The sequence below is a fragment of the Urocampus carinirostris genome, chromosome 17, assembly GCF_059441175.1.
Source record: "Urocampus carinirostris isolate Australia breed hairy pipefish chromosome 17, RoL_Ucar_1.0, whole genome shotgun sequence".
In the NCBI taxonomy this organism is placed as follows: domain Eukaryota; kingdom Metazoa; phylum Chordata; class Actinopteri; order Syngnathiformes; family Syngnathidae; genus Urocampus; species Urocampus carinirostris.
The window spans coordinates 5,608,305-5,624,464 of record NC_142365.1 but is presented as its reverse complement, the minus strand read 5'-3'; the positions used below and the strand labels follow the sequence as shown (position 1 = coordinate 5,624,464).

At 40.2% G+C, this 16,160-nt stretch overlaps 1 protein-coding gene across 4 annotated transcripts in view; it reads left to right on the top strand.

Moving 5' to 3' along the window:
• Window positions 1–4,360: 4,360 nt before the first annotated feature.
• Window positions 4,361–16,160, top strand: part of ksr1a (kinase suppressor of ras 1a) — a 51,909-nt gene continuing 40,109 nt past the window's right edge. For all 4 annotated transcript variants that reach the window (XM_088320700.1, XM_088320701.1, XM_088320702.1 and 1 more), the window contains exon 1: window positions 4,361–4,904. In XM_088320700.1, the coding sequence (XP_088176826.1) occupies window positions 4,689–4,904 (216 nt within the window). In that variant the 5' untranslated portion in view covers window positions 4,361–4,688. The remainder of the gene's footprint in view (window positions 4,905–16,160) is intronic.

Genomic DNA, 16,160 nt, shown 5'->3' with positions numbered 1-16,160 from the left:
CCAAGAGCCAAGAAGAAATCCGAAGGTTCGACAGCTTTCTCCATTCGGGCCCCGGTGTTGTGGAATGCTCTGCCCCCAGAAATTCGATCTGCAACCTCAGTGGAAATGTTTAAATCTAAGCTTAAACACACTTCTACTCTATAGCATATGAATAACCTATATTTTATGTTGACGATATCTGTGTATTATTTGCCCTCATGTGGGTTTTAGATCAGGGGATGGTGTCATAATAGTCTGTGGTTTGCAATTATCTGTGGTCTGTGCAGCCCTTTGAGACTGTCCCTTCTCAAGGTATCTTTATTTTCTTCATGCTAATGTTTTGAGTTTTTCCTTGCCCTCATGTAGCTTTTAGATCAGGGGATGGTGTCATAATAGTCTGTGGTTTGCAATAATCTGGTCTGTGCAGCCCTTTGAGACTCTTCGTGATTAAGGGCTATACAAATAAACATGACTTGACTACCGTGATCTGGTTTGAAATATATTAAAAATATACACCCGATAGACTATCTCACTGTCAAGTGGACCTGATTTCGGAATTGTTTTATTAAGAAATTAAAAAATACTTACATTGGTTAAATGCAGTGCCCTCTACAGCACAGTCTGTGGATGGCCAGCAGAGAGCGCCCGCTGAAGAATTTTCAAAGGTTGCTGCGTGTGAGGTTTGCTGTTCCTCCACACAGAAGAGAAAAACACATGCACGTTTATGATTTCTAGATTATAATCCTGCATCAAAAATCTTGTAATTTGATTAGAATAGTTCTAGACTAAATATTTCTGATTAAATAAAATACTGGGGCGAACTGTCCCCAAAGTCATTTGTCCTCAAAGTGCAAGAACCTGGAGAACCACAGACTGTGTCACCTCAGGATGAAGATACACCTTTTTAATTCATTCCAAAAAAGACATGGCACACAGACCTGGTAAAAGATAAGAAAAAATACTGCATTGTACACTCTCTCCTTCCTGTGTGAAGCAACATGGCTGTTTTGCAACATTGGTGGCTTCATATTTCTGTCGCATTGAAAATCTTGCAACTTGTGTCCATGTGTAAGTCTTTTGCAAATGAAGTTTTCATTAAGCTGCAAAAAAAGGCACACGCTGTGTTGCTGGCCACAGACTATCGAATCTGTTCTGTTAGAACAATACGACTCATGTGAAGAAAATGTTGCGTAAGGACAACTAAAACAGACACAAAAAGTACAAAATGTTTTTGCGGAGTGCGTGCAAAATCACCACAAGTGGCTTCATTTTTAGACTGATGACTCATTTGCATTTTAAAGTGTCAAAATTACTTAGTGTCTGTACTCCCTTCTGCCAATGAATACTTTCTTTTTTACCAGCGTTTTAGTTTTATTTGAAGATAATGGAAAAAAAGGTAGCACAAACGCTGAAGGTACATAAGAAAATATTAAAGATAATTGTAGACGTTGGATTATGACACAATTGTGACACGTTGAGAAAGTTTATTTAGGGAAGGTGTCAGGACCAGAACGGAGACAGGACCCACTTGCGTTACGTTTCTCTCAGTTTTATTGGAAGACAAGAAAGGGTTGCCCCCACGATGCGGTGATCGCTGGGCGCCGGAAGCAGGTCGCTCTGAACGCGGGAGTGGGACTTCCGTGGCGAGCGATGGCAGTGTCGGGAACAGAAAAATTGGTTAGTAGCCATGACAGGAGAGCAAAAACGTGGTCGGAGTCAGAAACGAGTCATAAGCCAGGAGAGTAGACGTGGTCGGGGACGAAAAAGATCAAAAGCTGTGACGGAGAGTAGACGTGGTCAGGATCAAAAACGGGTCGAAGCCGGGGGACAGACAAGAGCAAAAAACAGGTGGGAGTCACGGTCGAAAAGGCTTGCCTAGTGTTAACTGAGGTTCGCAGACGGACTGACCAAAATGGGACAGACAGGAGTGGGTTTAAATAGGGACAGGGAGCCAATCAGAGTCCGAAGCAGTTGGCGCCAAAGGAGTGGGTACAGGTGATGCATATCGGTAATCATGACAGGTGGGAGAAACGGGAGAGCATGTCCTTGTGTATGTATGTGTGTGTGTCTGTTCCCCAGTGGCTGAGTGGCGTTGGGGGTAGTAGGAGGAGATGGGTCCGGGCTCACTCACCACGGGTCTGGAAGACCAGGGCAGAAGAGGGGGCAGAGGAGGGGGCAGAAGGGCCAAACAAGTCCAGGTTCAGAGTCGGAAGCGCCGACAAACAGGTTCAAGGTGTATGCTTTGCAGACAATCTGACAAAGGTAGGTTGTAAGGCAGGGCTTTAAATACATACAGGTGGAACAGATCAGGGTGCAGTGACAGAGCAGGGAGATGATTGGTGCTGGCTACCGGTAGAGAGAGAGCTCATGACAGCAGTGGACACAACTTAATTTAAGATGACCAGTATCATTTTTTTCCCAGACGCATACGCAAATCCTGAGTCGTCATTAATATCAATACCACATACCTACAACATTAATACATTATATTCTCTTCCCTTTGCAAAAATAAAATGAACAGTATTATATTACCATTAAACCCAAACAGCATATATGTGTTCTTTTATATTGTATTCATGAAAGAAAAGTAACTACTTTATTTCAGGTCCCTAAACAGAAAGTTAAAGAAAATAAATGCATTTATTTATTATCTTTCTGTTCCCTTATTAAATTGTTGACTTTCAGAATCAGAATCCAATTATTTATTGCCATTGACAAAAAGATCAACACAACTTTATTTGGAGCATCCATTCAATTAAAAGATTCTACAGACTCTGCCGCTATGCCGCAAGTGACACAAGCTGGGCAAAAGAGGAGCGAATGCGGTGCTAGGAATCAAATGGACGGAACCGTTTCAAGGCAGTGGAGTAAGATGCTGTCAATCATGGACAACTCACTACATCCACTACACAGCATCATCTCCAGACTGAAGAGCAGCTTCAGTGACAGACTGCTGTCGCTGTCTTGTTCCACAGACAGACTGAAGAAATCATTTCTCCCTCATGCCACGGGGCTCTTTAAACCCCAAACTCACATTCACATATTGTGCTTTATTTCTGTTACAGGGTTTATTTTTTTGGAACCCTATTTAAATGCTTTTTATTCTACATGTTATATTGTGTATTTTTGTATTCTATATATCTTTTTTTAACATGAGGATGCTGCTGGAAATGTGATTTTCCCTACAAAGACGAATAAAGTATCTCTATCCATCTATCTATCTATCTATCTATCTATCTATCTATCTATCTATCTATCTATCTACAGGGTGTCTCAAAAAATGTACTCACTCTTTTTATGTGTTGCAGATATCCTGACTGTATCCATCTATCGATCTACCCCGACCACGTTTTTGCTTTTCTGTCCTGGCTACTGACCCGTTTTTCCGTTCCCGACACCGCCATCGCTCGCCACGAAAGTCCCATTTCCGCGTTCAGCGCGACCTGCTTCCCGCGCCCAGCGATAGATCGATCGATCTATCTAGATATCTATCTGGACATCTATCCAGACGTCTATCTAGACATCTATCTATCTATCTAGACATCTATCTAGACATCTATCTAGACATTTATCTAGACATCTATCTAGACATCTATCTAGACATCTATCCATCTAGACATCTATCTAGACATCTATCTAGACGTCTATCTAGACATCTATCCAGACATCTATCTAGACATCTATCCATCTATCTAGACATCTATCTAGACATTTATCTAGACATCTATCTATTTAGACAGCTATCTAGACATCTATCTATACATCCATCTATCCTGACACTATCTAGACGTCTATCAAGACATCTATCTAGACATCTATCCAGACATCTATCTAGACATCTACCTATCTATCTGGACATCTATCTAGACATTTATCTAGACATCTATCTATCTAGACATCTATCTAGACATCTATCTAGACATCTATCTATCTAGACATCTATCTAGACATTTATCTAGACATCTATCTATCTAGACATCTCTATCTAGACATCTTTCTAGACATCTATCTAGACATCTTTCTAGACATCTATCTAGACGTCTATCAAGACATCTACCTAGACATCTATCTATCTAGACATCTATCCAGACGTCTATCCAGACATCTATCTAGACGTCTATCAAGACATCTATCTATCTATCTATCTATCTGTCTGTCTCTGACGCTGCTCTGCAGTTGTTCACATTATTTATTTTGATTTTTTTAACTTTTTTTCCCCATTTAGCATTTTACATCATAATTAGGCCTATCCTGTCCCTTGTTAAAGAAAAGAGTTTTTAAAATGCTCTTTGGTAGGGTACTTGGGTTAAAAAACAGGCTGGTTACGCCCATGACAGCAACGCACCCCTCATAGACTCCATTTCCCGGGATGCATCGCGCGCCTCATGATGTTCCCAACAGCTGACAGACGGCGAGCGGAGAGCCGCCTGCCTGTGGGGGGGCGAAGAAGACTCTCGTCGCTAAACAACAGGCCAAAACGTCACGTCGAGGAACACTTCAACAACCTTTGTTCTTTTTTATTTTACATTCATTTCAAGAAGATAGGATAAACTCTTCTTTCGGACCAGTGCGCGGCTCGGAAGCTGGGGACATTGGCTCGCTCGGTCAGGTGCTTTCTTGCCCCCCCCCACGAGGGCTTCTGCTTATGTCGGATTGGATCCATTAACGCTTCGACTCCTGCCCTCCAAGCCGAGCCCAAATGCCGAGGAATGGATAGTTTGTCTTCTATCGGCGGGAACATGGTCGAGAGCGGCGAGAAACCAGAAAGGGACGTCGGTGGCGGCGGCGAAGCAGCCATGGCCGCGCTTCACCAGTGCGAACTGATCCAGAACATGATCGAGATCTCCATCTCTAGCTTACAGGGACTCCGGACCAAATGTGCCGCCTCCAACGACCTCACGCAACAAGAAATCCGCACGCTGGAGGTAAATGGCAACCGTCGAGTGTCGTTAAATTGCGGAGTCATGAAGCCGCCACGTCCGTCTGCCTCCATTGCTTGCATTTTGGGCTAGTGGCCACCCCCCAAAAAGATCTCCTTTCGTTCATGCACCTTTCTATGATTTCTTTCACATCAGCACCCCTAAAGATGCTTAAACCCCCCCTAAGAGACATCCCTATTGCTTCCATTACCGTGCAATTCATCTCAGCTTAATATCGAATAATCTGCTTTTATTTATAGAACTGCACGCGCCGCACATGCTGCGCTTGTATTGTAGCCTGGACTCCCAGAGGCCCGCACGACGGACTGACAGGGGAGCAAAAAAATGGAATTGCACAACATGTTCTTGTTTTTCTATTCGTTGCTTGCATCTGGATGCAGCCTTGTCATGACCTGACATTGCTTTGCGCAGGGCTTCTGCACAACAAGGGCTCCCTGCTATGCCATGGAAGCAATGCAGCTTTTGCAAAAGCGATCAGATATCAACATCGGCAGCGTTTTAGTCATTCAGATTAGCCTGGGGCACTCATTCATGGGGAGAAACAAGTACGGATATGTTTAGATACTAAAGCAGATTCCAGCATTTTTTTGTTTTCAAAAACCGTGTTAGAGGCGTCCTTAAAAAGTCGAAAGTTCCATATTTTCTCTCTGAAGTATGTGTTAACAATGCCTAACTGATTTCAAAGAGCCTTTATGCTTTATTTTCCGCTGAGCCTTTATGCCTTTATCTTATATTTAACACTTTATCTTCGAAGAATGGGGTTTGGAGGAAGTGCTGGAGAGTGAGGTCACTCTCGTCCCCAAAGGGTTTTTTAGTATACAATAGCATGAAAGTGATGAAAGTGAGAAAAGGGATGTCTCTAGTTCGCTCATAACGTCAACCCAAACCCCAAAAAGATGTAAAAAGAAGAGTTTATTTAAGCATCTCTAAGAAATGCATGTACCACCTGTATGTGCATCATTAATGAGCTGACTGAGGCTGCGATCATGACTTTAAGCCAGGAGATGGCGGCAGAGAGTAACACAGATCCAAATTCTGTACAGCCTCTAAGACGTTGAAACTTAAATATTATTTTTACTTTCCACTGTGCCTATCTATCTAATTTTACTTTACTTAGACGGACTGTTCGAGCGTAAAACATTAGGTTTGAGGAATTGGGGTCGGAGACTGACATCATGTTGGTCCCCACAAGTTTTATTTTTATTTGTCAGTCTAGAATAAAATTGGTAAAAGGAGCAGGCATTTTTCTTACAAGTAGTGTCCAAATGCCAATCCAAACCCCCCAAAATATGCAAAAAGAACAGTTCCTTCGAACACATCCAAGTAAAGCACATACTTGCACGCGCATCATGAATGAGGTGACTGAGGCTGCAATGATGACACAAGCCAGGAGATGACGGCAGAGTGCAACAATTTTCCAAATTCCATGCAGCTCCCTTAAGATAGCAGTACTTTCATTTGAATGTCTCTAATGGAAATTTTACAATCAGGAACCTAGAATTAAAGAACATCAAATTGACCTTGAGCGGGATGGGTGCTACCAGGCTGAACTTGCCCAAGACAACCCACAGGAAATGGTGCACCTATAACCCTAGTACTTAAGGAATCCAACCAACCAAATTAACTTTAAATAATTGTAATATGAAAGGGACAGCGTGTATTATTTAGCTCCTCTTAGTGGTAAAAAGATCCATTCATTTAAGAAAAAAACAATAGCAGCTCAAGTGATAAACACGTGTACATGTGTTTGTCGATTTTTTTTTGGGGGGGGTACAGCAGCTTCACCGACAGACTGCTGTCACAGTCTTGTTCCACGGACAGACTGAGATCATTTCTCCCTCATGCCATGAGGCTCTTTAACTCCATCCGGGGGAGTAAATACTTAACAAAATGAATCAACAAAATATTTGCATAGTTCATAATCATTTGCCCCAAGGAGGAAGGCTGAAGAAAATGCTTTTTGGTGCCCTATTTCATTTTTTTCTGGCGGAAAATATATATTCAAATTTAAAAAATGAACTTGCATTTTAAAAATTACTCATAGGTCTAGAAATGTGCAACTGGCATAGCTTAAAACACACTTCTATTCTATAGCATATGAATAACCTATATTTTATGTTGACAATATCTGTGTATTAATTGTTTTTGCAACATCCATTGCAGCCTTGTCATCCTGAAAGGGGGATGACCTCATGCGCATCCCTTCTCAAGGTTTCTTCATTTTCCTCATGTTGAGGTTTTTGAGTTGTTCCTTTCCCTCATGTAGGTTTTAGATCAGGGGATGGTGTAATAATAGTCTGTGGTTTGCAATAACCTGTGGTCTGTGCAGACATGACTTGACATAGGGAGCAGACATGATTCAAGATTGTCCACCATCTTGCTGCTAAGGGTACCCAAAAAGACAAAACACCTCACAAAAGTCTGGGCAGAAAAACAACATGAAAAATAGTGCATTATTGTCTCTGTATTTTGTCTGGTTCCTTATGCTTTGTAGCACTCGTTTTGGGTTGCATTACACAACACAGCCACATCTAGTGGTCAAATAATAAACACTGCCCCTTTATGGTAAGTATGATATTGTGTTTTAAAGACATTTTTTTTAAAAGCATCAGCATTTTTTGGCGAAGAGAGGGCAGTTGTTGTAATAAAAGTAGCAGTATGTGGACTAATTACCGATAACTTCGAGTATATTCTGGGAAAAAAATGTGGTATCAACAGCCCTAATTAGACTAGACTAGAATTGTCTTTAATGTCATTGATGACAAAGCTGTGTACATAGTTTATGAGATTGGATGTGGCACTCCAGGATAAACATGTAAAAAAATACTTCAAAAATAATAAAACTAAATAATAATATTAGGATACATAAACTGGCCTAAATTATGTATACATCGAGAAAAGAGTGCAAAGACATTTAACATTACAACTAATTTACATTAAATGCTGTTCAGCCGCCAAAAATCATGAAACTTCCTTAAATGTACTTAAGATGTATTTGTTAATTTCATTGGGATTTGACTTTAGGCGACACGATGAGTCGATTCATCACTGGCCGGCATAAAGAGAAGGCCAGCTGTCTGGTGTTGATCTGTTGTTGTCTATCTACACGTTTTTTTGACAAACCCCTGATTGTTCTTTTAAAGTATAATTATTCTTCACTACTGATCTAACCAGTGAGGATCATTGAAACTGTTCGTTGCCCCCCAAAGTTCCTGTCCCATTGTCAGATAATTTAGCCCTGTTTAAGTAAATGTATTATTGCTTTTTTTCATATTGTACACCTTTTTAATCATAAAAAACTGTCAGGACCAGAACGGAAACAGGACCCACTCGCGTAATGTTTCTCCTAAGTTTTATTAGAAGAAAGGGGAGGTGGTTGCGCCCACGATCCGGGGATTGCTGGACGCGGGAAGCAGGTCGCTCTGAACGCGGAAGTGGGACTTCCGTGGCGAGCGGTGTCGAGAACGGAAAAAAACGGGTCAGTAGCCAGGATAGAAGAGCAAAACGTGGTCGCGATCGGAAACAAGTCGAAAGCCAGGAGAGGAGAGAATACGTGGTCGAGATCAAAAACGGATCGTTATTCGGGACGGGAGAACAGACATGGTCGAGATCAAAACAGGTCGTAATTCGGGACGGGAGAGCAGACGTGGTCGAGATAAAAACAGATCAAAGTGGGAGCCAAACATGAGCAAAAAACAGGATAGGCGAAAAAGGGCTTGCCGTGTAAAAACAGAGATTCGCAGACGGACTGACAAAAGGGGACTGACAGGACAGAGTTTAAACCCTGACAGGGAGCCAATCCGTCAACAAGCTGCAGCTGGTGCCACACGAGCGGGGCCAATTGGGCTCCATGGCAACCGTGACAAAAACATAATTTTCAGCAATATTTTTTTCAGTTTTTATAATATTAGGACTATTCATTCATTCATTTTCTAAACCACTTATCCCCACAAGGGTTGCTAGAGTTGTTTTTATTTATTTCATTTAAAAAAATTACAATTATTTGATAAGGGAATGATTATCTAAATGTGTGTATGTGTGTTTTTCTAAGAAATACAAATTTATAATGTAGTAAGATGACAAACATTAGAAATAAGCAACATTTTGTGACAATTTTGCTATTTCTCTGGTAAAATAAGTAACAAATGTAATGGAAATGTAAGGAAATAGAATGAATACATCTACAAGACATACTTCTGGAATGGGATAGTTATCGTACTTTTTGCATTATCATTGATACTACTCTTCAAAGTACTTTAATGTCCCCCATTTTAAAAAACATCAGTCTTCTTACACACACTTAATATTACTTCTATTGCCACACTGGAAGTCAATTGTGTAATCGTGTTTCATGTTCTATAACCATATAAATAATCTTGAATTCATTGTACGATTAATTTCTTCATCATGCCCATGTGACTTCCCTCAAGGGCCACTTTTATATGAGGCCACTGTGGGTTTTATTTATGTGTGTTTTCAATAGTGCATACTACGTTCTGTGGACCCACAAAGTCAGGACAATTTGACAGTTCTTCTCAATGCCGGGCATGTTTTTGCGGGTCGAAACTTGTTTTTTTTTAGCGTTTCAGTTTACGTTGCATGATGGTAGGAGTTGTTTTTATTACTCTCTTACTTCGAGCTGATGTCCGCATTCTTAATCTTGAAAAAAAGTTCTCAGGTAGCTTTGCAGCCTTTGTGTTTTCAAGTGGCCGGCACTAGAAGGTTGGTGCTGTCAACTCTCAAACTTCCTTGGTCGTTACCCGCAATGCTCTGATCTCTTTTCTTGCCGTCTTGCCACTTTCGTTTCTTGTTCTTGAACCCCTCCTGGATTTCCAAATGTCTGACATTCTTGAGCGGTGCCTCCAGTCGTCTTTTTTTAACGCTCCTGCGGCTTGCTATCTTTCTCATCTAAGCCGTGCTTTTATGCTTTTGATTTTTTAATGCCAGTTACTAGGAAGATTTTTCTGGTGAACGTTTACTTCCACTAAATTCCTTCATTTAACCTATAATGACATTTTGACTTCTCACGTGGCTTATAATGGTTCCACTTTCCAGTTATTAAGAGCTCAGATAGTTACGCTAATGAAAATAACTAACATTAGCTTCGGGCAGGGGTGGAGAAACGTTTTAAGTCCCTGAGAGCATTGGCAGTGTGTATCTTTCACATCGGGCGTACAACTTACACAACGTCCCTGCCCTGGTGGCCGACAACTTTTTCAAGAAAGAAAAAAAAAACCTTTAGTTTTAATTATTTTATTTTTCATCTTCATTGTTCCTCAAATCAAACGTTTGCTTTATTCCGATCTCAAAATCTTCGTTCGGTTCGGAAATTTCGGAATTTCGGTTCGTCTGGCAATTTGCATACTCGACACACAATCAGAAGCCTGCATCGAATAACTTAGCTCTTACAGACTTTTCTCGAGCATTTGCATAGCATTTAGACACACAGAGAAGTCAAGAAAAATTGGTAAGTGGTTAGGAATCTAGCCAAAACCTCAGCCCCAGAAGAAAGGTTCAAAAGAAGCTAACAAAATTGATGACGCTAAAAAATCTAAACATACATTAAAAGCATCGTGGAAAGAGGAGGTCAGGTGGCTTGTAGCAGACGACGCAACGCAAACATTGCATGAATGAAGATGAGTAAATACAGGAACATACTGATGGCAGATGGAAATCAGCAAACTCATATACATGCAATGAATGTAATAAGTAGATTCATAGTAAACTTAATTTTAAAGTGTTGTTCTGTTATATGTTCTGATGATCAATCCTTAATACTTTGCAACAATGTTTTTTTTTTTTTTTGCGATTAGTCGTCTTATTGTGTTTCAAGTTGTGAAAAATGGCAACTTTTCAGAGTTGTCTGCCCTGGTGTCCGGGAACTTTTTGTCAGTTTCAGACACTGGCATTGGGTTTGAAAATTTGGCAGAATGTCCAGGCCAGAAGGGAAAAAGAAGAGTGATTAGATTTTTTTGTATCTGCCAGTCTCGAATATGATACCTCAAGAATATGTGCATATCTCATTTTTCTCATGCATTTATGAATAAATATACATGCAGACATCTACAAATACATGTCATTTCTTTTAAATCTGTTCATAAACAGATCATTTAATGAAATGAGCTTTGAAACACTAAAAATAAAGCAAAGTAACATAATACGGCACTTTTCAAACACTAAATTTGATCCCCCAAGAAACGTTAAAATTTAAGTAGTGACTTCCCCTTCTAAAAAGCCCCTATGGGTCAAACCTACCCCGATATTGACGTCCTTACCACTTGTAACAAAATAACCATAGATCTAGAAAAAAACACAGAACACATAATTGCAGTTGAAATGAGTGTGTTCATTGTCATTATACAAAAGTACAACACAATTGTAGGGCTTCTCCTTTTCACCGTAGGAAAGCGATTTAGTGGGCAGCTGGCTAGATGCATGCTAGTCCGCCCATGTCTCCGTGATTATTAGAATACAAGTGTTTAGAATGTAGTGGTTTTTTTTTTCCACGAGTTGTTGCTCCAGGTCATCCGTTTCATGGGTAATAGATTTGGGATTGATGAGAGACAGGCTCAGCAGGGGTAGCCTTTGAGAGTAGTGACCTGCAGCATCCTTATTGCTTTCTTTCCCCACACCGCCTCAGTCGCTTCCCGGACCTGATAACAATCCACGTAGCACACGTTAGTGATCCTCATTTCTTTGTGCTCTTTTGACTTCCCTCAGAGTCGATTTAATTGATGAATTTATTTCCAATGTAATGGGCCGCTAAAACCTAGTTGTTGCCATGCTTTGCAGTTAGTTTTGGTGGCCTTATTGACTTGTGCACCTGCCCTGCCATTTGATTGACTGCATACACCAGCCTATCACAGTCGCGCACACAGTCACACCCGCCTAACACACACACACACATTCAACCTGCTCCTATAATAGGGTTTGCTCTCTCCTGTTTGCTGCAGAACACAATGCATGATACGTTGATGTCAATGACAATAAAGACAATTCATTTCAAAATCCGTAAAGCAGTGAACCAGCGTTAACTGAAGCGCGAATTAGCGAGGGACTACTGTATGCAGTGAAAAACTCAAAATCTTGATTTATTCATAATGAAAACTACAAAGTACATAAAAATGGTACCAGCTATTCTTACATTGGCCTTCAGCACAGTGCACAGGGGACAAGAGTGACACCAACTAACACTTTTTCCCATTATATATACTATTAATATATTTTTACCATTTTCATTTGTCGGGCCAGACTAAAAAGCCTGATGGCCCAAAGTTTGCTAACTGCTAGTTTATGTTGACACGCAAGTGTGCTAAACTTTTATTTTGAAATGTTTGTTCTGTGTTCTTTTTGAATTATAACACAATTTGCAAGATTGACATTGGCTTGACACCCCCACACATCGATATTGATGACCACTACCTTCTAAATGTTGCAGCTGTTCATTATTAAAATAAAATAAATTACTTTTTTTGTGCAGTGCGTGCTTTAAAGTTGAAGCTCTCGCTATTAAACGTTTATTGTCAAAATGGGAAGATCATCCGTTAAGTCACCATGCACATTTCAAGATTTTTAGCCATGAATATCTTTAGCCAGATTTGACGCCTTAATTATTTTTTTCCGCATACCAAACATATCTCTAAAAACAATGATTGTCATTTAAATGCATCATCTGTGGCTACTCTATTGCGAACAGCTTCATAAGAACAATTCATTGAATGTTCAGTTTGAATTGCGTCGTATCAAAAGGCTAACACGGTACTAATTTTGAACTTTTTCTTTGTTACTAGGTAGTTTTGCAACTGTCATTGTACAAATTAATATATGTCCCTGTACCACTCTGAACAGAACCATATTTTTTTCTGTCACTCTGTTTTTTTCTCAGTAACACAATTTCCCCAAAAAAAATTACCATCCTATTGAAAATGAAGTTTCGGCAGCATTGAAATTCAAGACAACATGTAATGTAAGTTTGTTTTCTGCTGGAGGTGTTTGCAAGAATCTTTTAAATTACATTCTTTTAAATTGGGTTTTCTAGATTTTGGGGATAGAGGTTTGTTTCTTTAGCTAGCTCAAAATAAAAAGCAATTATAAGAAATCAAAATGCCACATTTGAAAAAGAAAAGCCTGTAATTATTGAAACAGTCGCGGGGGGGCTGGAGCCCATCCCAGCCATCTCCGGGCAGTGGGCAGGGGACACCCTGAACTGGTTGCCAGCCAATCGCAGGGCACACAGGGATAGACAACTCATTCGCTCATTCACACCTAGGGACAATTTGGACCGGCCAATTCACCTGAAATGCATGTTTTTGGAACGTGGGAGGAAACCGGAGTGCCCGGAGGAAACCCACGCAAGCACGGGGAGAACATACAAACTCCACACAGGAAGTCTGGAGCTGGATTTGAACCCACGACAGGTTCCCATCATAATAATAATAATAATAATAATTTTCTTGTATTGTCATTCTGTGTAACAATGTACACAGAACGAAATGTCGATTGCACCTGACCCGTTGTAGCGAGCCGATGCAGCCGCAGCCAACAGAGGGCGCCGCCGACCACTTTTTAAGTCTTAGGAATGACTCAGCCGGGGCGCGAACCACCGACCTCCCAGTCTCAAAGCGGGCGCCTTACCATCTAGGCTACTGAGCTGGTCTGTGCCGCACAAGCGCTAACCACTGCGCCTCCGTGCTGCCGTATATGTATGTATATATGTATATGTATATATATATATATATATATATATATGTGTATGTATGTATGTATGTGTGTATATATATCTATCTATCAAGCTATCTATGCACAGATAGATGTATCTATGCACAGATAGATGTAGATAGATATGTGTGTATATGTAAATATATATATATATATATATATACACAGTATGTATGTATATATGTATATAAATTTGAATTTGGAGCAAGACAACCTTGTGCATCAAGATATAGTCTCAAAGCGCCCTCTGCCGTACCAAAGTGCTACTACTAGTTTATCGCTGGATGAAGAGGAAATTGAGTGCATTCTTTTATTTGCATTGAATTAATTGAGTTCCGCATAAATCGCACGACACCACGAATTGATTATAAAAATTGTTGCCAACAATTTTAATTATACATTTATATTCATTTGTTGCTGCAGCTCTAATCTCAATTGCCAAATAGCAGTCTGTAGTACGGCACCGCACCACATGGCGTTGCCACTTTCTTTTCGCGGTCTGATACATCGGCAATCTGTCAAGTCCTCCAAATCAATCCCGATTGCGAATGCATCTTGGATCAATCCCGATTGCAAATGCATCTGGGCTTCAGTTTTAATGCTGCCGCAAGGTCAAAATCTCAGTGACGCTGGTGGCGCTAAGCGGCCTCGCTTCAGTATCGCGCTGGAGTGTAATCAAGAGCGACTCCAATTCACTTGACGTGCTCATTGAGACAGCTTTATTATTCCACTTGAACTGTGTGTTGTTCTGCTTTGCTAGCGAGAGGATAATGATATCGGCCTCTCCAAATGAAGGGCTAACTGCTACTTCACTTTAGGTGTGTTAATCCCACTCAGTCTGGCCTCTGTCTGCCTCTTGTGCTGCCTACATTCTACTTCACCGATTCCTCCTTTTGCCATCATCGTATCCACTTTTTGTCTGGTCAACATGAGCAAAAAGTTCTGTTCGCTTTCTGTAAATTGTGTTGAATTCCATTGCTCCACTCTAAAAACATGCCGTCATAGACTTTCTGGACTAGTTTACAGGCTGGGGGTGTCGCTGCTGTCATGCACTTTCCGGACGAATTTTCAACATGTTACCTAGTGTTTACGATGTTTGTGTACTGTAATGCTAAATGTAATTAACCCTGGTCATCCTGAAAGGGGATACCACTTGTGAGGTCCCTTCTCAAGGTTTCTCTTTTTTCCTCACGCTGAGGTTTTGAGTTGTTCCTTGCCCCCATGTTGGTTTAAGATCAGGTAATTGTGTCATTGTAATCCTGTGCAGTCCTTTGAGACATTTTTGTGATTAAGGGCTATATAAATCAATTTGACTTGATTTGACTTGACAAAAAGAACTATTTTGGGTCAAAAATGGACCGACACAATATTTTGGTCAATGTGATCCAACGTCCTGTGTTGTTTTGCAAAAACAAAAATTGTGTAATGTTTTTTTTTCTTGGTAGAAGAGGATTCTGCCCAAAAATATTATTTTTGATTTATTGGGTGGTTTGGGGCGGTTAAGAGTGTTTTTCCGCACGTGCTGAAGGTTCTTTTTTGATTCTAAGATGAAAACAGTGAAAGTAAGAAAAGTTGTTTCAAAATACCGTCCAAATGCCAAACCAAACGCCAAAAAAGATTGAAAAAAGAAGAGTTTATTCGAGCGCATCTAAGAGAGTCCCGTACTGTAAAATTCGGATTATAGAGCACATCTGATTACATTTTAAAGGAAAAACACTTCGTACTTACAGGAGAGAAAAAAAGACAATACAGTTTTAATAATATACGGTACCTAAACTGGCTTTTAATAAACAAATGCGTGTCTGTACAATGTCACCAGTCACTGAAATATGTCATATCATCGTAAAGCTAAAACTTTTGGCATTTAGGATATAATGACCATTTCTAAATATACTCATGAGAGAAACATCACGATAAGTCTGAAGCAAGAAATCCAAAAACTATAATGCTCACCGCAAAAGTGCTGTTGTAGTCAGCTGATTAATATAATAATTCCCAGCAAATATAGACTTCTTACATCCAGCACAGCGCACTGAATCCAACCGTGTAAAACATTCACTCCAAAACACTCAACAATGCAGACAAATGAAAAATAAAAATACGCCTAAAAGTATTCCTGCATCGTTTGACGATCCTTGTTGTAATCAGTTTTTGTTCCAAAAATCCCCTTTAATTATAAACAGACTCGTCAGATCATTTTGAATACTGACTTTAGCCGCTGACCTTTTGATTGACACAATTTTTGTGCCAATTGCAAGCTTTTTTTCATAGTCCTTAGCCTATAACAACCTATAAGGGCCTCTATTGAAAACAATGTCATGACCTACTTTGGCTTTGAATATCTTTAGCCAGTATTAACAGAATAAAATACTGATTTACACATTGGTAACATTGTGGTATTAAAATAATAAGAGAGGTAAAAATAAAACCGGCAGTCTTCCACACAGATTCAATTTCGCTCTATGATCCGGTCCGGAGCCTTTGCTCTGAAAATGCTGGTCTACTAGTGATCCCAAGAGCCAA